The 21392-nt window shown below is 56.8% G+C and overlaps 1 protein-coding gene across 1 annotated transcript; it reads right to left on the bottom strand.

Moving 5' to 3' along the window:
- On the bottom strand, window positions 1–15558 carry RGS19 (regulator of G protein signaling 19). Its single transcript, XM_006132476.4, has 5 exons — window positions 15418–15558; window positions 14858–14994; window positions 7839–7913; window positions 4434–4668; window positions 1–329 (listed from the first exon to the last, which is right to left on the bottom strand). Exons 1-5 carry the CDS (start codon window positions 15445–15447, stop codon window positions 141–143), a joined length of 666 nt encoding a protein of 221 aa, XP_006132538.2. The 5' UTR covers window positions 15448–15558; the 3' UTR covers window positions 1–140.
- Window positions 15559–21392: the final 5834 nt, after the last annotated feature.

Below are 21392 nucleotides of genomic sequence, written 5' to 3' on the forward strand. Positions count from 1 at the left end.
ACAGAGGAGGGGAGCGGGAGCGCCACCCCTCTGGTCCCAGAGGCCTCCCCGTGTGCCCCAGACTGGGTCGGGGACCTCCCCCCCCCCCGCCACCAGTGTACAAAAAGAACTGTTTGTGGCGCTGCCCCGGGCCCAGGCGCTTAAGACTCCGAGGACGAGCAGGAGATGCTCTGCAGCAGCGTTTTGTATATGGCAGAGTTCAGGAAGCGGGGGTAGGAGTCTCTGTGCATGAGGGTGTAGATCTGTAGCTGCGCGTCGTCGAAGGTGTGCGACGAGGGCTCCTGCATCCGCCTGTTGATGACTTCGCGCACCCGGGAATCCAGGCTCACCTGAGGAGGAGACAGGCCGTGAGGGGAGGGAAAGGGCCACGCCAGGGCCACACGCCCACAGCGGCAAGCCCCAGACTCCCCACTTCTGCCAGGGTCCCCTGCAGGCACAAACCCGGCCCAGGCGCTGGGAGACAAGGGGTGCCGCTTTGAGAACAGGCCAGCCTTGGCTGAGAAGGGGCTTTCCCCACCTCAAGCTCCAGCAGGAGACTGGGGCCTCATCCAGGGCTGCAGCCCCACCCGGCTTCAGGGGGACGAGGCTGTGTTGGCCAAAGGGGAGGCAGCCCTCTCAGGGACTGGCGGACGCCAGCCCGGGATAACCCCGCCGGGTTCTGAGGGGATCGGCCCAGCTGGAACTGGATTTGCTCTCTCAGCCCAGGTCTGTGACCACGGTGTCGGCGGGTGCCGTGTAATGGGGGCGGCCAAGAGGCTGGGACCAGGTGAGCAGGAAGCCACTAGGCCTGTGGCTGCAGCCTCCTGGCCTGGCTACTCTGCCCGCTGGGGGAGCACGCCAGGAAACCACAGAATCCCAGGGTGGGCAGAGACCTCAGGAGCCATCGCGTCCAGCTCCCTGCCGCAAGCAGGACCAGCCCCAACTCCATCGTCCCAGGGCTCTCCCCAGAGGCGGGGCCTTCCCCTCGGCCTGCGTGTACAGGCCTGTGTTCAAAGGCCCCGGCTGGCTTGTGCCAGCTGCTTCGGGCCCACAGGCTGTTTGTTTGCGGAGTCTGGGATCTCCAAACACGAGGCTCCCACGGCTCGGGCTGCAGCTGAAATATCAGCCCTGCCATTAAACAGCCCGAGGGCAGGGGCCGGCTGCGGGCTTCGAACGGCTGTGCAGACAGACCGTGATGTGGGCACGGAGTGGGCCTGGGCTGGCAACAGGCGATTCCTGTCCCTATGGCTCTGAGTTGTAGCCCGGGGAGCAGCTGGGGGCTGATCCAAGGAGCCTCTGGAAAACCATCTGGCGGGTAGCAGAGCAGAGATGCCACAAGGCCCTCTGGCCACGCTCAGCCATCCAGGGGCCGGGCGGATTCTCTTGTAACATCTGTGGACCGGGATGGGCATCAGGGTTTTATGCAGAGCCCACCAGACAGTTTGTGTTGCCCACACACAGGGCTGCCAGCCAGTCACGGCGCCGCTCCGGCTTCATCAGTGGCTCCCGCACATTCTAGGTCCAGCAACGCAGGGAGCAAAACTACCCTGTCCTGGCCGATCGCCTTGGTTACAACAGAGGGACGCTCCTGCGGCCTACTCCCTAGCCTGGGTGGCCGGTTGCGGCCGCAGGAGGTGGCTGTTTGTGGCTCGCTGGTGCCCTCGTGAGGTGTATGCCAGCAGCGCGTCCATTTCTTCGCCTCAAGCGGGTCACAAGCTAACGCCTGACCCAGCAGCACTGTACTCAGCATTGTCTCTGGGCCGCATGGCTTCCGATTCACTGGGCAGCGGCCAAGTATCTCGAGGGCACCAAGTGGGGCGCACCAGGGATCAGCCCTTCTACCACGAAGACCTCGCTCTGGCTGTACGCAGCCCCCAGCCCATGCGACGAAGACTAGAATTACCCCCTCCCGCCCCCCTGCTCCCTGGGACCCGCTATGCAGGTGAGCGGTGGGGAGGGTTTGGGTGACAAATGACCTTTAACAACCAACACCCAGAGCAAAACCCTGGGTGGGTTAACAATGTGAAGACAACGATCCGGGCTAACCCCTAGGACAGCCCCAGTCCAACCTGCAGAACTGAGAACAGCGAGGGCAACCGGGGCTAGTGCATGGCCCTCCATCTCAGTGGGCTGCCGGGCTGCCATGAGCAAGGTGGTCTCCCAAAACGGGGGCGTTGTGCTGACTGCACTGGCAGACCTAGAATTTGCAGGGGTGCTGATCGGTCCACAGCCACGCTCTGACGGGCTGCAGAGGGAGCGCATGGCTCACAGCCAATCAGCACGCACCTCACTTCACCAGCCCTCGCTTTACGTGTGTGTCGGTTTTGCAACACGGGCAGGAGAAAAACGAGGCGGACAAAACTCCAGCGGAATCTGGCAACCCTGCGGCTCGTGGGCCACACGGAGAACCCCAAAGGGCCACATGTGGCTCTAGGGCCATAGGTTGCCCAGCACTGGTTTAGAGGCAGAAGTCTAAGGGTCAAAAACAGGACGTCTAGCCTAGCCCTGCCATCTGGCTGGAGCGACCGCAGGGGGTAGGCGGGGTGAGGAGGGGCGGAAGGTGAAGTAACTCCGCTATGTGACAGACTCACTGCAAAGCAGAGACGAGGCCGACTCACAACTGATTTACATACCGATACTTTACGTTCGAGCCGTGCTGTGGAAGCAGTAAGTGCTGGGCCCAGCTCTGCCTCAGGGCAGACCCATGGCACCCCCATCTTATCACCAGCCAGCCTCTACAGGTAGGCAACCGGAGGTAGGAAGCTGGAGACCAACATCCTCAAATCCAGCCTCACACGGGGTGACCACGGAGGGGCCTGATCCCGCAGACTCCTACGCACACAAGTGCTAGCAGGGTCAGGGGCTCAGTCCCCATTTAGGCTGCTAAGAGGCTCAGCTTTCAGGGGCCCAAACCTGCCATTGCCCGACGTCGAGGCTCACGGTAGCCAAGCACATATTCCCAGGCCGGAAGGGACCACTGTGATTGTCGGCTCTGACCTCCTGTATAAAAGACAGGCCAGGGACCTGCCCCAAAATGATTCCCGGAGCCGGGACTTTAGAAACCCAGCCAATTAACAGTGGCCAGAGACGGAGAATCTACCAGGACCCTTGGTAAATTGGTCCAGGGGTTAAGGACTCTCGCTGTTCCACATTTACGCCTTATTTCCTGTCCAAATTGGCCTCGTTTCAGCTTCCAGCCCTTGGATCGTGTTATTCCTTTCTAGAGCCGAAGGCTACTAGCACCTCTGAAGGATCAGGCCTCTGCAGGGCTGTCCTGAGGGGGCTGCAGGGTCTGGGCGCACTCTCTGGGCCTCTGTCTTGGATGCCCAGTTATGGAATTAATTTATTTATATATATATATCCCCATCCCTCCCTCCCTCCCCCTCCCGTTCCCCCTGCCCCCCCTTCCTCTCCTCTCCCCCCTCCCAGCAGTACCTCTGATCACGTAGGGTACATCTGTACTGCAGCTAGACACCTGCAACAGGCCCAGGCCAGCGGATTTGGGCTTGGATTACGAGGCTGTTTAATTGCTGCATTGATATTCCAGGCTGGAAACAGGGTTCTAGACTCTGCTCCTTTGCAGGGTCCAGGCCCAGCTCCAAGCTGACACACCACTATCGGTTCAGGCCCTATAGCCTAAGCCCTGCGAGCCTGCCAGGAGGTACCTGCCTGCAGTGCAGGCGTACGGCTAGCCTGACCTGCAATTCCTGTGTGAGCTAGCACCGAGCTTCCAGGAGGAAAGATCCACTCTTGATTTTAAAATGGCCAGCCAGGGAGAACCCACCTGGGTTAATCAGCCTCCCTCTTGACAACTGACACCCTATTTCTGGTCTGAATGGGTCTAGCTCCTGGCTGTTGCTTTGCCTTTGTCTCCCAAGCGTTTGTTCCCTATTTAAATACTTCTGGCCTGACCGCAATTGCCCCGTAACCTTGGCCAGACTAGGTCAGAACAAAGGTCCATGCAGCCCAGCGTCCCGTCGTCCCCCAGGGGCCAATGCCAGGTGCCCCAGAGGGCGCAAACAGGCCAGGAAATCATGTGATCCCTCCCCCGTCGAGCCTCAAACCACTTCCACTGCTTTGGGTGCACATACGCCCCACTCGTTAGTCCCCGTTCCGGCTCCCCAGGGGGGCTCTGGTCTGCGCGCAAGGACAAAGGGCCCGGAATGGATTTCAGCCGGGGACGCTGCTTCAGCAACCACTGAGGTTATTCTGTTCTGAGTTGCAAATGGGGAACCAGCTCTTGTTTTTTTGGCCCCGTCAGCACCTTTGCGCCGGCGGGGCCAGTGGAGGCTGAACTCCAGGAGCATGCGGACACAGTTTCCCTTGCTGCACTGCCAGGAAGGCCCACCCCCGTCGGAGCCTGGCTCCCCGGCAACTTGGAGTTCCCGAGAGCACCAGGGCTTGGGAATCATGCCCCAGCTGGCCTGCCAGCGCCCGGGGAGGGGACTCCGTACCTCCTTGGGGGAGAGGATAGAGATGTAGTCCTCGTAGATCACCCTGGCCTTCTCCTCGATGAGGTGCTTGTTGCACTCGGTTTTGAGTTCCTCACATGCTAGCCAAAAGAGCATGTTTTCCTCGCTGTACTCAGTCCGTAAGAATTCCCGGAACACGTTCCTGCCTGCTGGGTTCTTCATCAGCTTGTCGAACGACTGGGACCAGCCCTGCACTTCGTCGGGCGTCGGCTTGAGGCTGGTCGGGCCCCGGCGTCGCGGAAAAGGGGAGTCGCGAGAAAGAACAAAACAAAACAAACCAGAGGATTATTGTGAGCTGAAGCCGCTTGCTCGCCCTGAACCAACCCCCACGGCGGTGCAGCCATGGCAGGCCGGTAGAGGCTGGACAGAGTTGAGAATCTCTCCCCTGTGGCTCATCTACCAGTCGCTCCTCCTCATGTGTTAGAAAACTTGCCCGTGTCTCTCCCTCGGGTAACCCCTCTCTGTGCCAAATGCACCTGGCCTGGAGAATTTAGGAACCACACTGCAAGTGTCACATTTCCAGCCTGGCCAGCTCTTAATCTGCCTAGCATTGTGGGATCAACTGACAAGAGGCACAGTGGGCAAGAAAGGTTCTGGCCAGGTCAGCAGAAGTATTTAGGTGCCCACCTTCCCCTGATTTCAATGAGTTTCCTAACTACACTGCAGGATCCAGACCTTTGTGAGCCGAACACTTCCCAGTAGTGCTGTAACTGCCTAGTCCTGCTGGCCGCAGCTTGGGTAGTTTTCATGCAATGTTCCCACCAGCGTGTTTTGTTTGTTTAATCGCCCGTTTGATCAGTGGAGAAGCTGTTCTTGATCTCAGCGGAATTTCACAGTTTGAGACAAACCATCCCTGCAAGCAAGTCAAAAAGGGAACGGACCAACACCCACAAGTACAACCAGCCTCGTGTTATTATTGCAATCAAAGGGTTTTGAAGACAGCATATCTGATCTCCAGGCCCTCGTTCGACTTTGTAAGCTCTGGCAGGGAAAAAATCCCACAAAACGGGGCTGCTTCTGCAGGAGGTCAGGTCAGGACAAAACCCAAAAGCGACATTTATTGTTTGTTTCCTTTCCGGGCTGCAAGAGGGATGGTTTTGGAGTGACGCCCCGACGCGTGTGTGGCTGCCAGCCCAGAGTGTTTGAGTTGTAACCACAGCGTCCCTTCTGTTGTTTAGGAACCCTCTGTCTCTCTGGACAGCCTTTGTGGTGGTCTGCTGAGGAATTTGTTTTGGAGACATGGAAACCATCAGAGCCTCAGCGCCGGAGAAGATAAGCGGCTCTATGCTATCACCAAATGTTCCTTGCCACCCTCTAAAGGGCAGCGGGAGAAAGTCACTTAGCAGAAATGTATGTTATATTTTATTATTATTATTCCCGTTGCAGTAGCCGCTCGGCTCCCCGATCCACGGGCCAGGGTCCCATTGGTGCTAGGCGCTGTACAAACCCACCACTAGGAATGTTAGAACAGTTAACCGCTTAACTTAGGGCCTGCCACCCAGCCCGACGTGGCCGTGGGGGTCTAGCCACAGCCGTGAGGTTCTACGGCTCGTTCCAGTGCCCAGCCCAGCAGCCGCTCCGTGGTCAGGGCTGCTCTAACCCAGAATGGCTGGCCGCCGGCAGAGCTCATTGGCAAGGGCCGGTTAACTGTTTCACATCCCTACCCTCCACCAATGTTCCCTCTAATATTTCCATCTGTGTATGGAATAAATTTTATTCTGTGCACTGACGCATGGGCAGATGTGCACCACCACCAGACACACAATGCTGCCAGCTGCGGGCGCTCTGCTAATCAGCTGGACGGCACCTCTCTCTCCTGGGTGGCCACCCAAGCGCTCAACTTACAGGGAATACTGCCCAGGACTGGTGCACACTGAGCAGTTACCAGTAGCAAATTCCTAGTTTTAGCTCCCAGGTTCCAGCGGTTGTGAGTTCCAGCCACTGGACCGTTTCCAGCAGCCGCTCGGTGTCACACGGGGACTGTTCTTCCAGCAGACACTGACATGGCAGGATTTTGGATGAATCTCTCCCGTGCTGTCTGGACAGAGCGCTGGGGGGTTTCCTGCAAACTCCACAGCCAAGCAGCCTTGGGACAGAGCCGATTCCTGGCTTTGGCCAGGGGGAAGACAGAGCGAAGCAGACCGTGGCCAACAGCCTGCCCCACCCCCTGGGGCTCCAAAGGCAAACAGAGCCTTGTTTTACCAACGGGATGGAGCGATCCCTCGACTAATTATAAAATCCTTATATGGCAAAGGCTCCCACAGCAGCCGAGCCGGCCACCCTCCTTCAGTCTTGGTGTTCCACGACCTTCTGGCCCGAGGTATTTTTAGATCGCTGCTGGCCATGCTTAGCTGTGGGAAAAACAGGCCCGGATCAAGCAGTGGGGTCCCACTGCCATGAGCGTGCCCGTCTAGTAGGGCAGGGTACAGCCCAGGCCTAGGCATGCTGGTACCTTAACTCTCGTCACCTCCCTGCTCCCTTTCTAGTGGGGCCTGCTCACTTGGTCTCCCTACTGCCTGAAGCACAGGCCCGGGAGCCAGGTGGAATGGGGCTGGACTGCTGCCTTTGCCACTGAAGGACCCCTTAGCCTCTCAGTGTGCCTCAGTTTCCCCTGTTAAGTGGTGGAAGGGAATGATCAAGCAGCCGTACAGGGGTGTGTGTCGCACCAAGATCCTCAGGTGGCAGGGGCTAGAACACGGTTATTCCTGCACCGGGAGGGGCTGGATGTCTCTCACTGGGTGGCTGGGCCAGCAAATAGAACTCCCCAAGCCTCGTCACATCTTTGTTCCCTCCGTCACATCCTCCACTTCTGTTCATACACTGCCCCCCTCGTCCCAGCCCCTCTGGGCCGCACGGCTCCGTCCACTGCAGCCGGCAGCTTCTCAGCTCGGGCAGTGGCAACGGGAAATCTTAAATGAAAACTAAACCGAAGCAGGGGGCCAAAGGAGCCAAAGCCGAAAGAGACGGCACGCTGCATGCAGCACACCCCTCTGCGGCGCTTCCCCCAGTCCAGCATTTAAACACCCCCGCGGCACCTTCAAATGGGAATTAAGTCTCACAAGCACCCTCCAAAGTGTGGGGCGTGTACTTACGATGCCTCCATTTGGGGGAAACTGAGGCAGAGAAAGGAGACCCTGTGAGTGACCAAGGGGAAGTTGCAAGTTAATGGCAAAGCAGGGACCAGATCCCCTAGCTCCCTGTGCCCAGTGCTACCTGCGAGGCACAGGCCTTGTACAGATCAGCGTGCCCACAGGGGGAATAGGAGCGGGCCGATGCAGAGGAGTCAGCAGCTCACACGTCGCCTGCTGCTCGGCAGGCTGGCGACGCAGCAGAAGGGCCCGTCTGGCAGCCGCCAGCCACTCACGTGGGAAGGGGAGAAGCACTCACCAAGCTTCACAGTTTGGAATGCTCTCCAGTTTGGTGTCTCGGGACGCCCGCCACGCTCGCTCCCGATCTTCGTTCCTGTCGAGGAGAAGGGAAGGGAGTCAGCGACCCTCGGAGGGAGCAGCCTCCGGCCCAGACAGATCCACTCCGGAGAGCTGGCCTCTGCCAACAGGCCTTTGAAAGCCCCCCTGACTGTGCGGGCCGAGGGGGCCCGGGGCAGCCACTCCGGCTGCTCACGCGCTTGGGCGCTGTTGCCCTGATGCGTCAGCCCTTCGTGAGTTCACATCCGTGCCTGGTCACTATCCGGCATTAAGGATGCTCAAACCTCCACAGCCACTGTGATGATCCCGTAAAGCAGGGGTGGGGAATCTCAGGCCAGGAGAACAGATCTGGCCCTCGGCTTGCCTGGATCCAGCCCCTGAGGCTCAGGGCTCCCCCCAGCATTAAGGAGCCCGCGTTGGCACTCCAGCCCCCTGCTGCTTCCCTATGGGGCTAGAGCACACTACTAGCCTGGGCCCCACGAGGCTTCTCAACACAGCCCCTTCAGACCAGCAGGGACACCGGTACGCACGCCATTTCCCCGGTTCATTCCGGCTGCTCCGGCTCTGCTGCACACGGAGCTCTCCGCAGGGCTCCCCCACCCTGCTCTCCCAATGCACCAGAGCCCCAGGCTGCCCCCACCTCTGCTCTGGCCTGGATCCAATGTGAAACTGCAGCTATTGGTCCCTCGGGATTTCTCCAGTCTGTCTCCGCGGGCTGCAGGACATGGAACCTGGTGGGTTTCTAAGCCACATCTTTATACTTGGGCCTCCCTGACCAGAACTGCCACCGGGCCGTACGGGTGGGGCCTGGCTTGAGATGCAGTCCTGCTTTCTGGGGTCCCCTGGTTTTGCAACACCAGCACTCCGGCAAGTAGCTAACGAGGATGGAGAATGGGCTGAAATTGCAGCAAGGGAGGTTGAGGTTGGACAGTAGGAAAAACTTCTTAAGTGGCAGGGTGGTGAAACACTGGAATAAATTGCCTGGGGAGGTTGTGGAATCTCCATCTCTGGAGATATTGAAGAGCAGGTTGGACAGACGCCTGTCAGGGATGGTCTAGATGGTGCTTGGTCCTGCCATGAGGGCAGGGGACTGGACTTGATGACCTCTTGGGGTCCCTTCCAATTCCATCATTCTAAGGCCAATTCTCCAACACCTTTATGGGCTCAAAGGCAGCCCTCTTCCCTCCCTGCTCCCAAGTCATGCACCCTTTAGGAACCCGTTAGATGCCTGGCTCTTACCGCTGTGATTCATATTACAGAGCCCCACCCGAGATCGGGCCTCATTCCGCTAGGCAGTCCCCACCCCAGAGAACTTGCAGCTTGGCCAAGTAAGACAGAGGCACAATGTCTCATTGTCCTCGATTGTAAAATCCTGCTCTAAAATCCAAGCCTCAGGGATGCAGGAAGCATGCACAGTCGTCCTGCATGAGGAGCGCAGCACCCAGCTAGAGCAGTGTGAATGCCCAGCGAGGCATGCGGAGTTACTGCAGCCATGTGGGTGAATAGCTTTGATTGCACCAACGGCCTCCTCGCTACCTAGCGCTCCTCTTGACATAGTTCCGGAGCCAACCGGCGGGCAATGCAAGTGGCAGTTACCAGCACCAGCCACTAGAGGTCACTGCTGCCCCAGGCCAAAAACAACAGCGGCAACGGAACCCAAGGGGAACCATTTACATGCAGAACGAGAAAACGAATCCGGGCGACCGTGTGAAGTGAGCGGAGCAGCAGCTGGTGCCCTGTTTCTAGGCTGGCTCAGCTCTGAAGTCAGTGGCTCGGGCAAAGGGAGCAAATGAGAAGGGAGCCCATTGCAGTAATGTGATTTCAGATGAATCTGTTCCTGGAAGCCCAAGCGAGGGATGTTAAATTTAGATTAAATGGCTCATTGAATAGTGGATGCAATTTGCACTGACTATTCGATTAGTCGATAGGGCACCTCCACCTTTGAACTCTAGCAACGGCCTCAGGGCTGTTGCTAGACTTCAAAGGCGAAAGTGCTGTGGGGTGCACAGAACCAGCGGGGGGAGTCTCTAACTGACCCCAGGCTCCACATGGCACTGCCGCTTTGAAACACCACATGAGCAGGGGACTCCCAGCTGGCCCTAGGCTGCACGCAGCATTTCAAAGCCACAGAACCCAGGCTCCGTGCGGCGCTGCCCGGGCCAACATTTGGTTATCGGATAGTCAACTGGTCGTTCACATCCCTAGCCCAAGCATGCCGAGAATGGGGTTTCCTCTGACACCCAGATACGTGGTGTCTCCCATTTATTAAATGCATTGAAACACCACGACCCCACAGTGACGGGCGAGGCTCTGCAACCTTAGAGAGAGACAGAGTGAGACGCAAACGCCTGCGAGATGCAGCAGGGAAACCGAGTCTGGATTAGGGGCTTTTGCATCCCCCCCCCCCCGGATTTTCACTGGAGCGAGTCAAACTGCTAGATGCTCTGAGTGGGGCTGTCGGTCCTCCGATGCCTTTCAAAGGCCCACCCCCTCGATCCGGTGCTGACAGTCATGTTCTGCTCTCCATGAATGGATTGGGACAAACAACCACAGGTCTAGCACCTCCAGCTGGTGGAAGCATGGATTAGCATAAGCCGCAGCGTCGGGCTCTCGGAACCCTTCTCGCTGGAAGGAAAGGCAACAACTTCCACCACGAAGCAACGACAGGCCTGGCAAAGGTCCCTCTCTTAGCCGAGCCGGGCGAAAGAAAATGGAGCAGAACTGAGTCTCCTGTCTGCACGGGGATCCTCTGGGATGGCTTTGAAAACAGGAGACGTGTGTGTAGATTTCATGGTAACGGTTTGCCCTTCCACCGTGCAGCAGCTTTCATGGATGAATCAATTCCGAAAACTTCCCTGGGCGTTCGTTCAGGACGATCATCTCCGTTTTACAAATGGAGAAACTGAGGCCCAGATGCTCTATGGCCTGCCTTCGATCACGCAGGAAGCTGGTGGCTGAGCTAGGATTGAAGCCAGAATGTCTGACCTTTAGTTTTGCTTTCTAACCACTACACCCTTTTACTTCTCCATAGGACGATCTGCTTCCCCACAATCAAGTGAGCGCTCCCCAAATCTGGATACCTTGGAAACCCCGTCCTGGCAACAGCTACATGGAGGGCTGTAAAGCTAGAGACGCAAGATCTACTGCTGCAAAGCACCGGGCAAGAGCTTGAAGAGCGCAGGCCCTGACAGTTCCAAGTTGCACTGGCTGGGAATCTGTCGGCCAGTCTTTGCCACTGGGGGTTACCAGGGGCCCTGCTCCGTGGAGCGACTGCCATGAAATCCACTCTGCTGACTTGGCCTTGAGCATGGCCTCGCCCCCGGGGAGGTGTTGCTCCTGGGGGGTTGATTTTTGTGCAGCCCCAGCGGATGCCCGGGCTCCCCTCTTCTCGCCAGGAAGGGTGCTGTGCAATCGGAAAGCCGCACGCAGGCAGGCAACTTCCCTCGGGCCCCTTCCATTTCACATGCGTGGAAAACCGCAGCAGGAGCAGCACTTCCTGTTTGCGACATTCGCTCTTTGCTGCTCGGGCGAGATTAACACAGACACTTCTTCCTCTGCGAGGCCAAGTCTGTGCGGCTGGGTGGGGCTGGGAACACAAGAAGGGCAACCTCTGGCGTCCGGCAGGGGCCCTTTCTAGAGGGGCAGAGGCGGTGTGAAAGCGGGGAGGGGCTCTGGCCGCTCTGCCAGGCAGCTTACTGCCAGCCGGTTTGCAGCGGCCCGGTCAGGCCCGGACTTCCCGCAGCAGGTGCGCCTGACGCCCTCATGCCAGTCGCAGTGGAGCATGCCCAAGGGTGGCACCCCACTCTCGCTTCAGTTTTGTCCTGGGTGGGGTTGGGTTTGGGGATTTTTAATACCGGAAAAAATAGTTGGTGCTTCGCAGCGCTTGTCCCGTCGGAGAACGGCCGAGGGCTTCACGGACATTGCTTCATTCTCACCTTCCCCTCGGCTTCCTCTCAGAAGTGGGGGAGCTTAGACGCGGGGAGGGGGATACACCCCAATTGCAGCACTTTAGGGCAGGTAGGGAAGCAAAATGTGCAGGGGAAACTCAAAGCAGCAGAATGTCAGCAGCCCAAGTGGATTCTGACCCTAACCCTCCCCCCTTACTTGTAGGGAGAGACCGTGCCCCAGGCCGCACCCAAACAGCAGCACTCCTCGACTCTAGCACTACGAGGGAGCCCTGACTCCGCAGGAAGACGGCTATCCACCGATACCGTCTCCTGCTGTCACTGCGCGTCCCTTAGCAGTCCCCCAAGCAAGCCGTGTCACCGCCCAGTCCTGCTTAGCTTGCAAGGTCTGAAAAGGCTGTGGCAGAAAGATCCTATGACTGAGGAAGCGCATGCTGGGCTGGTGTTTTCAATGGGGAAGTTTATGGCAAGACGAAAAATCTATGTATTAGCTGTATGAATCCTCAAGGCCCAAAGCCAAAGGATGTCAGGGGTAAGGGAGTGAGTCTGGGCGGTCTTAGCTTGCTTCTTGAAAAGGAGTGCATGTGTGGACACACCGGGGACAGGGGTGGAGCAGGGAAAAACTGGACAGAGGTAGGGACATGGCCTTTGTCTCCTCGCCCCGCATCAGATTCCTCGGCAACACTGGATGGGCAGGGGAGGGGAGATACAGTTGACCTGCAAAAGGCATCTTGCTGGAAGCAGAACAAAGCCCCAGGGGGTCTTTGAGGGTTTGGCCACTGTCGGTCTGCCTGGATCAACAGCTCTGGTTCTGTGTTCCCTCTAACCTTTTCCATCCACGTGCAGATTTTTTCCACCCATGTGCAGAATAATTTTATGTGCACTGAGGCATGTGCACCACCAGTAGAAACCAAACCCTAGCTGTGGGCACTCTGCTAATCAGCTGGGCGGCGTTTGACTTTCTCGTGAGTGGCTACACAAACGCCCGGCTTACAGGGAACACAGACCTGGTTTGTGTTGGCAAGAAGCAACACAGCTGGGAGAGACGATGGATCTGTGGACTCTCCCTTGTGTGGAAGGTGGCTTTGCTGGAGTACTTCCTTCTCCCCCACACCGCTGCCACAGCTGTGCAGAGGGCCCCCCCACACCTTCCCTGAGCACAGTCCAGGGATCATCAGACAGGGAGACCTGGAGGGAAGACAGTACCTGGGCACCTCATGCCTGTCTGTACAGGGAGGGGCTGGTACACTGGTTGTAAGTTTACTTAGCATCTTGCACCACCAAGACACTCCAAGACTGCAGCCGGACAGACTCTTCCCTGGAATTTGCCGTCAGCTCCACTGATCTCACAGCAGGGACAAGGTTGCTCCGATGAGCCAGGCAGAAAGTGGGCAGCACCAGGAGCTCAGCTACAGCCCAAAGGCAGCCAGGGCTGTGAGCTCAACGGGCTCTACGAATCCCACCCAGAGGCCCAGCAGAGATGGGCAGGGTACACGGTGAGGGGCGAGCTTGCCACAGGGGACAACCGTACAGCAAAGGGCACATTTGCACGCACCCACTTCCCATGCCAAACAGGGTGTGGCAGAGGGTACTTGTGGAACTCCCCTGTGCAGGAGGCTGGTCACAGCCGCTCCTCCCCAGTAGGAAGCCTAGTCCGAACTACCTAGTCCGTGTCGCGTGTAGCTGCGCGGCACAGAGTCCGCACTAGCGGTCATTTAAAAATGGCGGCACCCGGCGAGATGCAAATGAAGCCCGGGAAATTCAAATCCTGGGCTTCATTTGCAACTCCGGTTGCCTACATTACCCCGCTAGTTCGAACTAGGGTGGTAGTGTAGACATACCCATAGAGAGTGATGGGTCCTAACCAGCAAGGGTCATTTTTTCCCCCTTGACCATGCTAAACAACTTCCGTTGGGCATCCTAATGCTGAGCGGGTTGGGTACAGACACAGGAGTAACCAGACAAGCAGCCCCCGCACCTGCTGGACACAGAACTTCAGATCTGGGGATTTAGTGACCAGCACGAGAGAAGCACACACACCAGCTCACAAATCTGTTCTGACAGTAGACAGGCAGGGGCTCCCCCTCCCCTCTGGATCAGGAGGCGATTGTGGCTATTTTGGAGCCATTTGATTACGGGCATCAGAGCTAGGGGACCGAGACGCTTCGGACTTGCATGGGATTTCTGCGTCCCCCTGAACTGGCCACTAGATTTTTCCCCAGAAGCATCACTCATTGTGTGTCCATGCTGTGCAGTCCAGGAGCAGAGCCCAGTGGATTGCGGACAGAACGCGTTTCTAAAGAGGCAATTGAACAGGCCCTGCCTCAAGGATCGGCCCGTCGACAAGTGGCTTCACACACCGTCCGTTTCAGAAAACTCGGCCCATTTGCCAAGTTTCAAATCTCCAAACTCCTTGGGTGGAGGAGAGTGAAAACGCGCACGCACAGTGCACTCCACGAGGCTCTGAACAACCCGCAGCACAAACACTGGGCCATCTGCTCAAAATGGTGTTTACAGTCAGTTTTTAAACACTGCGCCAATTAGCCGTCGACTGTAAACCAAGCACACAGGCGGCCTGGACGCTCCAAACCTGGCGGGCGGGGGAGGTCCTTCCCACACACGCTCAACAAGCTCCGACTGGCGTTTTCGGCAGCCTAGATAAATGTAACATGCCGGCGGACGAGCCTGCAGGCATCTCCTCAGGAGGGTGAGCACGCCCAGCGCCGGAGCTTTCCAGAAACGGGCACGGCTCCGGGATGGCATGGGCCCGGGCCGCCCGGCACAGACACAGGCCACAAGGTGGGCCCTGCCCCCAAGATCTTTCAATCTCAGCAAAGGACAAAGGAGCTTGACCCAGGCTAGAGCCTTACGCTCCTCTGTTGCCGCTAAACTCCCTCCCCGTCCCAGCCCACGAGTGATGCACCAGGCTTCTGAGCACCAGGGAGCTGAGGGGGGAAGACTTTGGAGCACAACGCACCCGGGGATTCAACGGCAGCAGGGCGGCCCCTCTCCCCAACCCGGAGACACGGGAGGGAGGAGAGAGAGGGGCAGGGGTCTCTTTACGCGCCGGACGTACCACGAGCAGCTGCAGCAGCAGCACCAGCAAAAGCAGCAGGCATTGGGGCGGTGGTTGCCAGCGGGTTGCACCGTCGCCGGAGAGGTCTCATGCTGGGACATCGAAAGGGGTCTCTCCGTGGACTCAGGTCCCGTGTACTGGAAGGGAAGAGCATGGAGAGGGTAAAGGAGCCAGCAGGGCTGTGTGCTGCCCCTCCCCCCCAGCTCAATTCCCTCCCACATTCCCTTGAACCCAGATCCCCCCACGCACTGTGCACTGGTGGCCAGCCCCACGCGTGGCGGTTAGAGACACTACCAGGCAACAGCCTGGGCAGGAGGGGAACCATCTCGCCCTCTGCCTCCAAAGGGGTGGGGAGAGGCCATGGGCTGCTTCTGGCCCCAGAATTGCAGAGCACAGACAGGGGTCTGGCTGCGCAGAATACTGAGCTTCGGGCGGTTGCAGGGGCTTGGTGGCTCACTGGAATTTCTTTAAGGCTCTCCCCCGGCCGGCCAGCCTAGGGGTTGTCCTTTACCGCAGTCAGTTCATCTCCTGTCCCGCAAGGGGCCAGATCTCCAGCTCACCTGCTTCCCAGCTTCATACACAGTCGGCATGGGCAGCTTGTACGTTTCCGGCTGGCCCACCTCTGCTCGCCTGTCCTGCTTGGGGCCAGGGACCTGTTCTGTCGACACGCCCGCCTAGGGCCTTGGCAGCCTACTAGACGGAGCCTATGAGAACAGAGAAGCATTTCTTAAGTTAAGCCCGCCTGCCGGGCAAATCCGTCCTCCAAGGGGACACCCCAATGCTGCAGGCCGGGCCGGGAGGCCGGAATTCCTCCGGGCTAGAATGAGCTGCTGAGGTCGGTGCTCAAAAGGCAGCAGGGCCGTTCTCCAAGGGGACACCCCAATGCTGCAGGCTGGGCCGGGAGGCCGGAATTCCTCCGGGCTGGAACGAGCCCCTGAGGTCGGTGCTCAAAGGCAGCAGGGCCGTTCTCCAGCCAGGTGCCCCAGAGGGAGTGAACAAAACAGGCAATCATCAAGTGATCCCCCTCCTGTCAGCCATTTCCAGCCTCTGACAAACAGAGGTCAGGGACACCGTTCCTACCCCTCCTGGCTAATACCCATTGATGCACCTAACCTCCGTGAATCTATCTAGCTCTTTTTTGAACCCTGTTAAAGTCCAGGTCTTCACAACATCCTCTGGCAAGGAGTTCCACAGGTTGACTGTGCACTGCGTGAAGAAAGACTTCCTTTTCTTTGCTGTAAACTTGCGACCTATTCATTTCATTGTGTGACCCCTAGTTCTTACGTTAATGGGAACAAGTAAATAACTTTTCCTTAGTCACTTTCTCGACACCAATTATGATTTTATAGACCTCTAGCACATCCCCCCCCCTTAGTCTACTCTTTTCTAAGGTGAAAAAGCCCAGTGTTTTTAAACTCTCTTCATATGGCACCCGTTCCAACCCCCTAATCAGTTTTATTGCCTTTTACTGAACCTTTTCCAATGCCAAGATATCTCTTTTGAGATGAGGCAACCACATCTGTGCACTTCTGCCTGTATAAACTACCGTGGCTCTGCCAAATAAACTGCTAAGGCCCATGGGTAAAAATCCAGGAGGAACATGGATCTGATTAATAGAGGCACAGCCTGTCCAAGGCTGCCCAAACCTGGGGAGGTTCTAACCTCTCCTCATCCAGAGGGACAGGAGAGGGTAGGACCGGGGGCAGTGCGGATGGGCGGATAGAAAGAGAGGGACAGGAGGGGATAGGACCGGGGCCAGTGCGGACGGGTGGATAGAAAGACAGGGACAGGACGGGGTAGGAACGGGGTAGTGTGGATGGCTGAACAGGAGCAACTTTGAAAAGTGCAGGGCAAGACACTGTGGATGGGATCAATGTTCTCTCTAATTTTTTTTTCCATCCATGTGTAGAATAAATGTTATGTGCACTAAGGCACGTGCCAATGTGCACCACCAATAGAAACACCTGCTCCTGGCTAATCAGCTGAACCATAGATGCTGACTCCATGGGGGTCTCTGGGCTGGAGCACCCAAGCAGAAAAACGAATGGGTGCTGTGCACCCACTGGCAGCCAAGCTCCCCCCTCTACTGTCCTCCCCTTGTGCGTCTCGCCTGCAGCTGGCCCCGCTGTCCAAGGCCTCTCCTGCCCTCTCACGCGTCTGGAATGCCACAAACAGCTGATTTGTGGCATTCAGGAAGCTCCAGAAGGACAGAAGATGCTCAGGGGAGGAGGCAGGGCAGCGGCAGTGCCTGGGACATGAGGGGAAGGGGATGGGGAGGGTAAGGGAGGGCTTGAGCACCCCTAGCTAGTGGGGAAGTCAGCGCCCGTGAGCAGAACCAGACGCCTGTGCCCTACAATCACCCAGAACTACAGGCGAGCGCTATGTACAGACCAGCTTTGTATTGGACCCAGTCTGCTCCTCGTAAGAATGGCCCTCCTGGGTCACAGCAAAGGTCCCTCTAGCCCAGTAGCCTGACTTCCAACAGTGGCCAATGCCAGGTACCCCAGAGGGAACCCTCAAGTGATTCCAGCCCTGTCACCCATTCCCAGCCTCTGACAAACAAGAGGCTAGGGACACCATCCCTGCCCATCCTGGCTAATAGCCATTGATGGACCTAACCTCCATGAATCTATCTAGCTCTTTTTTGAACCCTGCTAAAGTCCTGGCCTTCACAACATCCTGTGGCAAGGAGTTCCACAGGTTGACTGTGCGCTGCGTAAAGAAATACCTCCGTGTGTTTGTTTTAAACCTGCTACCTATTCATTTCATTTGGGGACTCCTACTTCTTATGTTATGGGAACAATAACTCCTCTGCTCACATGGGAGAAGACACAATTCAAGCGCCTCCCCCGTCACCATAAAGAGCAGAGGTTCACTAGGAGCCTCTGGTCCCCACAGCCTGCACAGCATGGCCCCTAGCAGGAAGGCAGCCACTGCACTAAGAGAAACTGCCCCCAAGACACGCTCTGAAATGTCTCCCACGTCTGAGGCTGCCCAGCGCCAGCTTTGTGGAGAGGATTTCGGGCTGGGAGCTCTCCGACTTCCACTTGGACGGCAGATCAAAAATATCCCCCCAAGCATCACATTCAACCCTTCCTTATCGGCGAGGCAAGTTCCCCGCAGACCCTTCCTGGAGAGGGCCTCTTGTCCGGACGCGGGAGCCTCACACGCAGGGTAAACAGCCACGTTATACCAAGCCTTATGCTCCAAGACTCTGCTTGGGATTGCGCAACCGAATGCCATGGGCTCCGCAGCCACAGAACTTAACTGGCTCCCCCTTCCATCACCGCGTTAAGACCCAGCTGCCTCTCCCTCCACGCCGGGACAGACTCGGAGCCAGAGGCAAGTCCGGGGACACAAGACGGGTCTGTGCTGGACAGGCAGTCCTATCTGAGCCCAGGGAGAGGGAGGGACATTTTCGTACACGCCTGCACGAGAAACAAGGCAGGGCCTTCATTGGCCAAGAGGCGCGAGTCGACGGAACAGGTCCAGAGAAGGCCAGAGGGGCTCTGAAGACACAAGGTGCCCAGGCTGCGAAGGAGGCAAAACCCAGCTCTTCCTTTTCCACCAGAGCCTGGGCAGAATTGCAGCAGGCAGAGCCAGGCCAGGCAGCAAAGTGGCTTGCGGCTCTGGCCTGCCCTGGCCAAGATCTCTCTGCCCTCTGGGACAGCGTTTCACCGACTTCAGCGCAGCCATTTTGGGGAAAGGACCGTCCTGGCCGAACAGAGGCCAGTTCCCAGGCGGTGGCTCGCGGTCCCAGGGTCCCAACCTGGCAGGTCTATACTACTCAGCCAAGGCTGCCCACCCACGGCGATGTAAAATCCCATTTAATTAGTTAACTGGTTAAACGTAATGTTTAAGTGATGAAATGTGTGTGTGGGGCTGGGGGGGGGGGGGGGGAAGGGGAGAAGGGGGTTAGGCTGCAGGCAGGGGCTGCTCCAGCCCCACAGAAGCCAGCAGCTCTTCCTGCCCTCCCCTGCGACTTCCCATCCAGTGTGAACCTGACAGCTCCCAGCCCACGAGGCCACACGGGCTGGGAGCCAGCAGCCTTCCTACTCCCGGCACTTCTGCCCCCCCCCCCCCCCCCGTTCCCCACCCCATGGGATGTTTCCCATAGAGACAATTCTGTTAAGGGTGGTGCTTACCCAGTAGCCTGTTACCCGTTCATATCCCTACCACCCATGTAGCAGACCGAGCGAGCGTTGGTACTTGTATATCCCAACCTCCTAGTACAGGGGCGGGGAGCCTTTTTGGGGTCAGGGGCCGCTGGCCCACAGGAAAAATCAAAATTGGGAGCCACATACGAAAAAAACCCCAACAGCCACCAGAAACCCAAACCCTCACTGACGTGCTCCCAACCGAGAAGGACAAAGACACTCCCCACGTTCCCCTCACACACCAGAGCCTGGGGGGCTAGGCTAGTAGATTTTGTGCACTCCAGCCTCAAAGCAAGGCAGCGGGGGGGCTGGAGAGCGTGAGCTTGTGGGCCAGATCCAGGCATCCGGCCCCCGGGCCTTAGGGCAGGGGTGGGGAACCTAATGTCGGATTCCCTCACAGCCCTCAAGGTCTGTACCAACCCTCACAACACCCCTGGAAGAGTGTTCTCAGCCCCACCGTACTGGAGCAGCAGCTTAGGTAGCGATGCAAAAAGCAGCATCCCCTTACATCCCTGCAGGAATCCACAGAGTCCCTCCTCCTCTTTCAAATCTCCCAGAGACCACATGGGTCGAAACCACCATGCTCCAACAGCACCTCACGCCACGGCTCCTTCCCAGCAGCCAAGGCAGCGCAATAACAGCCTTGGATGGCCGGCCGAGTGGGACCAGGACTGGCTGGGTGTTTGCAAAGTGCCCAGCACCATGGGGCCCAGATGCGGGGGTCTCTATACAAATCTTAAACAAGAACAACGCCTGCCTAAGGCGAGCCAGCCAGATCAAGGGGAGCTGAAGCAAGACTGACGTGGCCCCAGTCACAACCTTTCCCTGCCATTTATCAAAGTGGCACCAAGTTGGGGCAGGAGGCACCTTCTGCTACTGGAAGACTGGGGAGATGCAGCTTCAGCATGGCTGGGAACTATGCCCCAGCGATTCATCCCAGGCGGGATTTCAACATGCACATTTCAAATTGGAAAAAATTTTGCAGCCCAACTTCTTTAGGAGAAAAAGCCACAAGGAACCCACTTTCCACGGGCTTTGAGGTCGTTTCTGGGCTCGGTACAAGCCGCTGGGGCAGGGTGGACAAAAACGGATGGATTTTTTGGAGGGGTGATGTGGGAATCGAATTTTTTTCCCCCGTTATTTAAAGAAGTTTTTCTTTTTAAAAATAAAAGCTACTTAAAAACACAATTTGCATTTGATGCAGAATATGTTCAAGCCTAAACTTACTTAAATGTTTTAAAAGATCATAACAGAATAAATAAAACAGAACGAAATCCCTGAGCATCTAGCAAAAACTTTGAGTTAAAGGCTGCTTTCTATATAAAGAAAAAATCTGGGGGAAAAAACATTGAGGCCAAGCTTTATAAATAAGGCACACTAGGTCACATACTGTATTAAGGGCTTGTTTTGTTTAACTAAAGTAAATTGTATATGCGATTTTGTGTGTTTAATTAAATTTCAGCTACCACCCCAAAACAACTTGACACAATCCATGAACAAAACATTAACTATCTAGCAAAAAAAGCAGTACATCATTCATCATGTTCTAACACAGTAAAAGGATACAGCTAATAAGAATCTGAAAATATTAAGCTGCATAACTGCTTACACAAACACATGACATAGCAAAAACCATGTACTAAATCAAGTGGAAAGACTTAGTTATAAATCAACATCTTTTAATGGTTATAACTAGGGATGTTAAAATTTGGTTCAATAGGTAACTGTAACTGCTGGAAATCTGCTGGCAGAAGCCTCCCCAGGAACAGGGCTACCAGCCTCTGCCCCCCGGCTCCTGGGAAAGGAGGTTTCACTGCCCTGCCGCAGCAAAGCTGCCTCCCTGGGATCCTGAGCGTGACCGACACCATTAAGCGATAAGCATCAGCTTATCTGTTCAACGGTAACTCGGCTGCTCTCCAGCATCGCTAGTGATAACCAGGCAGGATAGTTACAAACGTACCAATGGGAAAAGCTGGAATTGAGGCTGTCCTGTTTGGGGATTTAAACCATCTTTGAATCAGTCCACCCGCAGGATGTTAAATTGCGAGTCGTTTACTGATCGAATAGTTGACGCATTTTGCATCAACTGGCCCATAGGGTGTCTCCGCCTCTGAAGCGGAGAAACAGCCCTAGGGCTGCTGCTACACTTGAAAGGCGAAAGCGCCACGTGGAGCCTGGGGTCAGCTGGGGACTCCCTTGCTCACAGCATCCTTCAAAGGCTGCATGGCCAGCCCATCTGATAGAGTCAACCCTGAATGGAAACACGGGTGAAACTACTCTCCGTGGGCCACCTCACTTTCATGGCTGCTCTTCTCTTGTTACCTTGATGACAAGGACACCAGCATGTAGCCATGGGGGAGCCCTCGGGCCTGGCTCTG

The sequence above is a fragment of the Pelodiscus sinensis genome, chromosome 18, assembly GCF_049634645.1.
Source record: "Pelodiscus sinensis isolate JC-2024 chromosome 18, ASM4963464v1, whole genome shotgun sequence".
In the NCBI taxonomy this organism is placed as follows: Eukaryota; Metazoa; Chordata; order Testudines; family Trionychidae; genus Pelodiscus; species Pelodiscus sinensis.